At 37.4% G+C, this 10,541-nt stretch overlaps 2 protein-coding genes across 2 annotated transcripts in view; both read right to left on the reverse strand.

Moving 5' to 3' along the window:
* LOC111437838 (DEAD-box ATP-dependent RNA helicase 3, chloroplastic) overlaps window positions 1–5,061 on the reverse strand; it is a 5,683-nt gene extending 622 nt beyond the window's left edge. The window contains exons 1-10 of the mRNA XM_023075913.1: window positions 4,488–5,061; window positions 3,885–4,021; window positions 3,394–3,805; window positions 2,768–2,866; window positions 2,079–2,303; window positions 1,393–1,770; window positions 1,157–1,300; window positions 945–1,040; window positions 539–819; window positions 28–348 (exon numbers count right to left, since the gene is read on the reverse strand). Coding sequence (XP_022931681.1) covers window positions 282–348; window positions 539–819; window positions 945–1,040; window positions 1,157–1,300; window positions 1,393–1,770; window positions 2,079–2,303; window positions 2,768–2,866; window positions 3,394–3,805; window positions 3,885–4,021; window positions 4,488–4,922 — 2,274 coding nt within the window. The 5' untranslated portion in view covers window positions 4,923–5,061 and the 3' untranslated portion in view covers window positions 28–281. The remainder of the gene's footprint in view (window positions 1–27; window positions 349–538; window positions 820–944; window positions 1,041–1,156; window positions 1,301–1,392; window positions 1,771–2,078; window positions 2,304–2,767; window positions 2,867–3,393; window positions 3,806–3,884; window positions 4,022–4,487) is intronic.
* Window positions 5,062–7,843: 2,782 nt separating this feature from the next.
* LOC111437853 (pectinesterase inhibitor-like) lies at window positions 7,844–8,383 on the reverse strand. Its single transcript, XM_023075927.1, has one exon. The coding sequence runs from the start codon at window positions 8,381–8,383 to the stop codon at window positions 7,844–7,846; it is 540 nt and encodes a 179-aa protein (XP_022931695.1).
* Between the last annotated feature and the right edge of the window lie 2,158 nt (window positions 8,384–10,541).

Consider the following 10,541-nt stretch of genomic DNA (forward strand, 5'->3'; position numbering starts at 1 on the left):
AAAAAAAAAAAAAAAAAAAAAAAAAAATCAATTCTGAATGCATCACTGCGCAAAACTTAATGGGACACAGACTGAGAATGTTGGTGATGTTGTAACGCAGCATGAGAGTGAGCATCAGTCCTGCAACTCTTTCAAGGAGAGCATAATATTGTAGTCGCCACTGAATATTAAGATAAATGCAACCTATAGCCTACCTGACACCAAAAACCTACTTACTTATAAGTCGCCACAAGAAACTAAAAGCTGAATCAAGTATTATATTTGATTGATGGCCGTGCTCCTCAATTGTTGGGGCATTCTGATGCCCTGTGCCCCATCCTTCCGCAGTTAAAACAGGACCCTCCAAATCTGCAATATATATATATATATATATGTATATTCAAATTACATCACTCCCATCCAGAATTCAGCACATGATATGGTTGTCAACATGTTCTTGATGAAAAATTACAAACAATAAATATAATATTTTTAGGCAAAAGAATAAAGAAAAAAGAAGCAAAGTAATTTCCCAAATGAATTAGTAAAAAAAGTTTACCTATCCATGGATGATGATCTGCTTGATCGTCTGCTGCCTCCACCAATTAGCCAGTCATCTCCTGAGCTTTTAAAATTCCGGCCCCTGCTGCTGTTAGATCTAAAACCGCGATTTCGACTAAATAGATCACCATCATCATCGGAGTCTCGGCTGCTGCCGCCCCAGCCCCTTGATGTTCTAGAACCTCTGCGATCCCTAGAGCTATTTCGGCTACTTCTTTCTCGGCCAGAAAATCGTCCATAGCTGTCACTTGGGGGGCCATCATCTTGCAGAGGAGGTAACTACAAACAAAAAGTATGTTAGACAGCCCAATATTTATGATGGCCATACATCAAAGAGATAAGAAAACTATTTTCGAAGCAATAATTAAGGTTGTGAGGGATGGGGGAGGAAAGAAAACACATACCTTGGTGATCTTCAAAAGAGTATTTCCTTCAGGCAGATCCTTATTCAGCAATTCTTTTGCTATTTCCTCTGGAAGATCAAATACTGCTCCATTTATCTGGCATTACCAACATAAATATTTAATTGTTTTGTTAAAACAAAATTATATGCGTAGGAAATTTAAAAACAAAAGGCATGAAATAGGTGCAGCATGCTAAGATATGATATATTCACCCTTTCATCTGCAATTAGATGTATTTTTCCAACTTCGTCTGCAGCTGGTGAATAAACGTCAGACAGAAATCCAGTGACCGACCTAGCAGACAAAAAGCCTCGAGAATAGGATGGATCCCTGGTGAGCTGCAATGTGACCCATCCCTGCAATAAATATGTTTTAGCTTCAATGACATAGCCATCTGGAATATAATTTTTCTAATTAGATCAAACTCACAAACAGAACACTTTACTACCTGTTCGTGATTGATAAGTGATCGTGATGAAGGAGGACGGGAGAACCCACTTAATTGTGCAAGTGCAGCTGCCAGAGCACCAGCTCCTTGTTCATCAATTAACTTCTGTGCAGTTGGAGTGAAAAACTCAATAGACTCGGGATGAACTCCACGAAGAGTAACAACCACTTGCTCGGCTGATGATTCTAAGACCTTTTCAATGCCAGGTGGGTTTGCAAATTCAAATTTGCACCCCACATCACGCTCAAGAGATCTAACTGTTCTCCTTTGATTATTTGTAAACATTAAAATGGCAGTACCCTCTTTTCCTGCACGTCCAGTACGACCAGAGCGATGTACAAAAGTCTCAGGATCATTAGGAAGTTCATAGTGGATAACCTGAAGTGAAAGTAAAGAAAAAGTCAAATCACAAAAAAAATTCTAAAAAAAATTGAACATTTTAGCATTGCGATCTAACTTTACAAGCTAAAGAAAAATGGAAATGAAAAATTAAACTTTAATATGTTTACTACCCCAAAATGAACATGATAGCTTTATGACTTAGAGAACGACCAAAAATCAAAACATGTTTGAGTACCTTTCCTTTTTTTTTTTTTCTTTTTTTGTGGGGATTAAGGAAATAAGTTTCACATTGAATAATAGCAAACGGAATTGACAAAGATAAGAATAGAATCCAATGAAATTACCAAATCAACATTTGGAATGTCTAATCCTCGTGAAGCTACATCGGTTGCAACCAGGACAGTGAACTTCCCTTGCCGGAAGCCATTTAAGGTTCTTTCCCGTTGATGCTGTGATATATCTCCATGCAATGCTTCTGATGTTATGGTATTAGCTAATGCCAAAGAGACTTCATCAGCATCACGCTTTGTCCGCGTAAAAACAATGGTCTTGCCCCCCTTGGCATAAACCTGAAATCATGACATTATTGGGGTCACACAAGAAAATTGATTTTTACAACAGGAAAAAACAGTAATATAAAAAATGTGATTCTACCATCACATGAAAATTGAGATAACTTTTTAAATAGAATGAATATGTATATATACACACACATACACGCACATGCTTATACCTATACATGATCAAGCTAAGTGTTTCATATAAAAGCAACCTTGGAGGTGAATACTATGAAGTTATAGATAAAAGAATTAATCTTCCAATTCTCCTCGATGAAGGATAGATTTTCGATAATCAAAATTTTTTTATTACAAAAAGTTTAAACTTAAAAAATTAGTAACAATCTAACATATTCAAACCATTAACCACTTAACACATCAAATAACAGAGTCGCAGTTTCCATACAAGAGAGTAAGTCCCAATGACTGGTATAAAGTGTATGAAGAAGGGGGGGGGGGGATGCTTCAAAACTTACTGTTACAAGATCTCTGAGAATGGTTTGCTTTGAAGTTGCAGTAGTTAATATGGCATAAAGTTTGATCCCTTCAGCAAGTTTTTCATCTTGGTCGCCAACCTACAAATTTGACACAGAAGATTATTTTTACATAGCAAGGGTCGATCTTTATATGGACAGTTAAATGCAATTTCTATCTCTAAAGTGAGTTGCATCCCCTTAAAACTTGCAGTAGGCATTCATATTACAATTGGCTTTTTTCCTTTGAACTCAAGGACACAGTAGAACAACCTATAAAACAGATCCTGTTCAATTAAGGTCGTAAATGCCTTTTTTCCTTTTAACATACACTAGCTTGTCATGACAACATTGTCACATAAGAGATGCATAACAAATTAACTTCTTTCAATAAAATTGCATGATCATATATCACTGAAAAGTTCAAAAAAATGAACGAATGAAAAGGGAATGTATGAAAAGAAACAAGCTTGTCTCTTCAAGTACACCGCAATCCAAAAAGCATGCATCTTTCAGCAAGACAATTTCATGGTTTATTACAACAAAGCAGCCTATAAATTTGCAGATGTCAAAAATCAGAGACCTAAGTAATTACTTAAGATGATAAAAAAAAGAAGGTAAAAGATTACCAAATCAATGGTCAATGGATTGTCCAAATATTTGCGTGCAAGTTTCTTAACCCACGTTGGCATAGTAGCAGAAAAAAGCATGTTTTGTCGCTGAGATGGAAGCTTTTCTAAAATTACTTCCACATCCTCCTCAAACCCAACAGCAAGCATCTGATCTGCTTCATCTAATACTAAATATTCAACTTCACCCAAATTGAGGCTGTTACCATTTATTAGGTCTATTATTCGACCAGGTGTTCCAACTACCACATCAACTCCACGAGAAAGAGCGCTTTGCTGGGTAACATATGAAACGCCTCCATAAACGCAAACAGTGTTCAGATAAGGTGCAGATTCTTTTATCTCTTTTTCCACTTGCTTGGCTAGCTCCCTGGTGGGTGTTAACACCAAAACTCTAGGAAGACGTGAACGCCTGTCAACAAATACAGAAAAGTTAGAAAATCTGAGGCAAATCTCTACGTACCAGATTCCAGGGAGTCACAAAATCATACCTCCGTGGACTCTTTAATTCATCATCTTCAGTGATTTTTTTAATAATCGGTATTCCAAAGGCTAATGTCTTCCCAGTACCAGTCTTCGCACGAGCAATGAGGTCACGACCTTCTAGTGCAGGGACAAGAACAGCTCTCTGTATTTTTCAAATGAAAAAAAAAAAAAGTTAAAAATGCAATGACATCACTTGACTAATCAAATTAATCAACAACGAATGTATCTTGTGACAAAACATATTTGAGATTCGTACATGATTCCCTCAAAAGAAATTACTTCAGCTTGTGTAATTAACATAACCTAGAAGACTAAGTTAAGAACAAAATGAATCTATATCATAAAAGAAGACTACACTTCTTCATGGTCAATTTCTAAACAAGCAGGGGTACGCAGCCTGCTCAAAATTTCTGCACATTGAATTTTAAACGTGAGCATTTCCCATATCCAGGAACATTTTGAAACTTGAACTGAAGAGAAGAGATAATAACTAGAACTTTAAGCTAATAGCTTCAACAAACTGAAGAGAATTCCTGGAAGAAAACGGAGAAAATCCCCAACAAAAGGGAAGACAATAAAGAAAACCAACAGAGAGTGTGAGAGAGTACCTGAATGGCGAAGAGTTGCGTAATCCCACGCTTCTCAAGAGCATCAGAGAGTCGTTGGGGCAAGCCAAGTTTGGAAATGGCGAGCTCATCATCGTCAGAAAATGCAAGAGAAGAATTAGCTTCAGAATCGATGAGACCATCATCATCCAACGAGTCTTTAGAGAAGCCATCAAGACTTCTAAAAGCCTCTTCGCTAAGGATGGAATTGGGAGTAGCAATTGCAGAAGAGCTGAAACCGGAGAAGTTGCGACGGCTACTACTACTACTTAAAAAACTAGTTAAAGCTTTCAAGGAATTGAAATGGGACTTATCAGCGAAAGAAAGAGAAGGCGTGGATGATACCGTCGCCGTCGCCGTCGCCGGCGTCCCCATCCTTCTGTACATATCAAGATTTGGCGCATGATGAATTGCAGTAACTCCAAGAATGGAAGCCATTTCTTGCTTTCTCGAAGTCCCTTGAAGGAAAATCAGGGACTGAGAAACCAGAAGAAGAGGAGGGAAGAGAGGAGATGGGTTTATAGGCTGTGATACACAGAGCGATAAGGATAGAACGAATGGACGCGAAGGGGCTTACCCCGAACTCCTTTATTGCAGAAATTTTAGATATTTACGATTATATGGGATGGGTTCTTACACGTCTCCAGGCTTTTTCAAATCCTTTCGCGGATGTGCCTGAGGATAAACCCTAATTATTATTATTTATTTCATTTTATATCCTCATCCATAAACCCTAGTTTTATTTATTTATTTATTTATTTATTTATTTATTTATTTATTTATTTATTTTGGGTTAGATTTCGGTTGGGTCGGATTTGAGAAATCTTTTATTTGGGTTGGTTGGGTTAGTTGGGCTGATGACCCGGAGTAGCCCGAATAAGTCGGAACTCATTACTGACATAGGTTTCAAAGTCGGATAATGGGTAGGGTTGAGTTGGGTTGAATTGTAACCTTGTTTTTTTGGGATTCCAACATAAAATATGTGAGCTTTCACATCTTCTTAACTCGAAATGGCTGGGGAGAGGAAAGGTTCCTTTTTTTAGGGTACCCCCGAGAATAGATCCAATGGAGACGGGGTGGGGTCTGTAGCTCAGAGGAGTAGAGCATGTGGCTACGAACCACAGTGTCGGGGGTTCGAATATCTCCTCGCCCACAACCGGCTATAAAGGGGAGGACTTTTTCCTTTGGAGGTAATAAAATCATGATCGGGATAGCGGACCCAAAGCTATGAAACTTGGGTGTGGGTATTTTGTGGAAATGGAATGGCCTTATTTTTATATTTTTTTCTTTTTCATTACTGGGTTAAGGGTGGGAGTTCCGTCTGACCAAATAAAAATAAATTTTTTTATGTACTTAAACCTAAACTAAACGGTTTATATTACTATAACTTTAGGAAGTAGCTTTCGAGTATAAATATTAACCTAAAATAAGTGAGATTGTCACAGCACTGAAACTGGATGGTTCTCTAAGGGAGTTAAAGATTATACTCACAAGCCAATTGGTGATCGAAAATCTTCTATGAATGATTAATGTAGACGGGTTATGTTGGTTGACCACCCCAAGGAATTGGATGAGCCTTTTTCTGGTCAGTGTATTTGACAAGAGAGGCTTCTTGGATTGATTATATTCGGCCACTTTTACTTTTGTTATTTCCCAATTCCCAACCGAACAAACATTGTTTTACCTCTTCTGTTTGTGTATAAGTGAAAGGATAGGAACAAATGTAGCTGAATGAGATAGTAGGCGGATTACACATTCAAAGGTCTTGTGCCTGTACGATTCGAGTCATCCACTCTTGTATATATTGAGTAGAACTGGTCGACTTGCTCTCATTTGATTTTGAAGTGAAATAAGAAACGAAGGTTCAGGAACAAGGATGGAAAGAGGGACTGCTCGGACCAATGACCCCAATAATTTTAAAGATATTTCAAGAAAGTGAATTTTTAATTCTAAAATACTAAAACATTAAACCACTAAGAAATAAAATTTGGATTACTTTCTTTGATTGCTCTAATACCATTTGTAACCATCCAAACTTACTGCTATCTCATTGCTAAGAGATAGTCCTAGTTTTAAAAGGCATATATAGGGAGAGTTACATATTTTAGATTTAAATATAAACAAACCAAATTCTATTTCTTAATTCAAAATTATTTTAGATCCGATCATGAGGCTACTACGAAATATTTACTTATGGGTGGGGCAAGTTCTTCTATTCTGGTTCATGGTTTCGCTTGGCTATATGGTTCGGGAAGTTATAGACACCTTTCCGACTTTGTGTCTGGAGTACTTCACTTAATTTCCTCTGCAGAACCCGAGACCCTTGAAGAATCTTTTTCATTCTTCTATGGAAAGATAGAAATAAAATGACTACCATTTTGGGTATTCACTTAATTTTGTTAGGTATAGTTTCTTTTTCTCCTCGGGGAGAGATCAAGCTTCAAGAAATAGTAAATGGTCTTCTCAATACACAAATGTAAAACTCCCCAATAATTTCAATTACACTTATATTCATCACTATAGGAATTGGGTTCAAGCTTTCCCCAGCCCCTTCTCATCAATGGACTCTGGTTCATTTGATAAATTCCTACCTCAAATAGGATTTTCGAGATAAGGAATAAACAAACTATTGTAGGCGTTTGCCCCCAATTCAATCAGGGGATCAAATTGATTATAGAAACATGATTCCCGAAAAAGATTTAACCCAATTCAATTTTTATGGTTTGAATTGTATATAGATTAGTTGGGTTATCGAGTCATATTAGATTTAGAGTGACTAAAATAATATTTTAAAAGTTTCAATTAAAAACAAAGAGAAATAATACTTATAAGTTTAGTTATTAAAAGGTTGAAATGATACTCAAATTAAGGTTCAAAAGGTCAAAGGTGTCCTTGCTTTTTCAGGGTAAGAAGGGATAGAGAAAATACCTCTAGCCGATGTTCGAGTACCAAGGCTACGGTGTTGAAGTAACCCTTTTTCAGGGTAAGAAGGGATAGAGAAAATACCTCTAGCCGATGTTCGAGTACCAAGGCTACGGTGTTGAAGTAACCCATGTCATACTCCCAGGAAAAGCTCAAACGACTTTCAACAAAAGGGACTTGTCATGGGTAGGTAGAGAATACCTAGGAGCGTGAGACAACTCTACGAAACTCATAAAATAGCCCTGTAATTTTGGGAAAAGGGGTGCCTCCTCCTTTTGTTTAAATGTTGTAATATTCCATCCTCCTAAGTCAATTACTATTAAAAGTGAAAAGTGACGATTTTGATCTTATCAAAGCATGAGAGTAGAAGCGAAGATGAGCAAATTTATAGGATTCAAACCAGACATATTATTGATTCATGGCATTACAAAAAGGAGTTAGGCACGCCCAAGAAGAAGGTTGGCTATAACCAAGATGATACTACAAATATCTTCCACAGTCTTCCCATTGCCCGAAAGCGCGGATGGGTCCTTCGGCGGCTGCGCGAAGCTGTCCAGACAGTCGCCTGCCTCCGTCATGGCTGCAGACGCCTTAATGTTGACGCCATTGTAGTCACCTTCCCCCAAGTTGACCTTCCCATCCTCGATGTCGTCGATGGCATTGTCGTATTGTTCAGCACAAGTGGCATAGCGCTCCTTAAGCTTGGGATCAATTGCCTTGGACGCCAGGGACTGGGCGAGGGCACGACTTTCAACAGTCTTGTCGTGGGCAAGGTTGAGGGTGAAGGTGGACAGTCCTTTCAGGTCTGTGGTGCCAGCAGATTTCAACACGTCAAAGCAAAAAGAAGGGTTTCTAGTTTTCTTGCAGATGGTGGAAGCGACGTCGTTTTGGGAAGCTGCATGCATGGACATTACCCCATTGAAGAACAGAACTGAAAGGACAATCAAAGAGACTGCAAGAAAACTAGAAGATGCCATTTTTTTTTTTAAATTTATTTATTTTTTGTCTGTTTTGCTCAATTAATTCATATGGAGGGTTCACATATTTATACGCTCACAAATATACCTTTTAATAGCTTTTTCACATTAGAATTTTAAGTAAAATGCTATTAAAAGAAAAAAGAACAAAAATAGAAAGAATAGCTTATTATGCTCACTTTTCTTGGTGTGTTAGATGATACACGGTTATTATGACCGTTCTCCTCCACTTAAGCTAATAATATTTATTTTACAAAAAAAACAATTAAGGTTATTAATGTAATATTGAATAATATATGGTTGACATACAGAATAATGTTCAATAAATAACCTAAAGGATATATAGTATATGGATAATACTAATAGGTAGACAAATATTTATTTTGCCAATATTTTTTTTGTTGACATCACGAAAAGTAGTCCTTATCATTATTGTGGGTGTTTGATGTGAGAAATGTGAGTCAATAAGCTTGACTTGGTTAAAATCACGGAAGGTTGAGAAGTTAGTAATCATGGAACATTTCTAGAAGTTATTAGTTGTGAGATCCCACATGGATTCAAAACATTGCTTATAAGTGAGTGGAAATCTCTCCTTAGCGCTCGGTGTGCCAGCAAGGACGCTGGACACCCAAGGGCAATTTGGTAATTTTATAATATACATGTCATAATTATCCAAATTGTTCATTCTAAGTCCTAATCACACATATTCTAACTACCTAAGGTACATTATGCTTGCATGCTAGCATGTTCTAGAGATCCCTATAAGTATCACTTGCCTATAGTCCAGGTGGTTATTTATTGGGATGTAGTGTGCCCTTCGAAGCTTGCTTTTCCGCTAGTTTGGATCTCCAATTTTTTTGAAAACTCGTTGGTAGGTCTTGAATCAAGTAAAATTTAGGTTAGTATCAAAATCGAGATGGAAAACAGTCGTACGAGAGTCAAATTAGGCTTAAAAGGGGTCTCATGTCGAGTCACGTTCCGTCACACATAGAAGCCTCCTCACGCATCACCACGCGTCGGTATAGAGACGTCTGAGGTGGGGTAGGATGCGCGTTTTTGTGCAGTCACGTGACGCAAGCAGATTGGTCTGTTCAAGGTCAAATGCATGGCTTCAAGTCTGGAGACACGCGCTGGGAATCCAAATTTTTTCAGTGGTATCACAATCGCACTCTTGCGGCAGCGGGACAACGATTGTGCGACATTTGTTTTAACCCAGCGAATAAGTCAGCCATGAAAAATTTGGACTTCGCGTACATCGTCGGCATATGCTCGAGCCTCGAGTTATGTTTGAGAGAAATGTTTTGGAAAACGTGATTGAGGAAATGCGTTGAAAATAATTTGAAAGAAAGCAATGTTATAAGCTAAAAGCGATTAGCCAACAACAACGACTTTGATAGAATATAATCCAAGTAGGAAATGCGTTGAAGGTCGTTCCCTCCTTTATGATATTTACGTTATGGGACCTACTATGAAGATGCCAACCAAACCCTACTACATGATCTGATAACAGTGTCCATAACAGTAAGATGAGAACTATGGGTTGGGACTTATGACGAGATCACACCTTGAGTACTTATGACTTTGTACGTTGATTATGATAAACAAGACGGGTAAATAGTTAATCAAGATGTCTTAGAACCAAAAGATAGAACTTGAGATAATAAGCTTAAAAAGAGTCGAATCCTACGACCTCATGGCCCAAGTGCAGCTGAAAAAAGAGAACTTAACCGATTTCCACGCCGTTATCCTAAGTTGAGCTTAGGTGAACAAAGTTAACATAGGAGTTAGTCTAAGAAACCATATGATTTAGAAATGAGACTTCTAAGTATGAATAACCTACCCAAATGACCGAATAAACTAAATGGTATAAGCTTTAATAACGAACTAAGAACATACAAGCAAACTACTTACTGACTATTTATATACTCATTCATGCTACTTACATCTTATTAGATGAAAGCTAAGTGACACGATCAAGGCAAGGGTGTGCATGAACTGAGGACTATTGGGGGTTGAGATATATTCGTGTCTAACCTTTTCAAATTTTATGAATTTAGATGTTTTAATATTTGATGTTTATCTTTTGTGATTTGTAAACTGTAACAAAAATAAAATAATAATAATAATAAATAAATAAATAATAAAATAAATAAAAAAA

This window comes from Cucurbita moschata, unplaced genomic scaffold, assembly GCF_002738365.1.
Source record: "Cucurbita moschata cultivar Rifu unplaced genomic scaffold, Cmos_1.0 Cmo_Scf00067, whole genome shotgun sequence".
NCBI classification, from domain to species: Eukaryota; Viridiplantae; Streptophyta; class Magnoliopsida; order Cucurbitales; family Cucurbitaceae; genus Cucurbita; species Cucurbita moschata.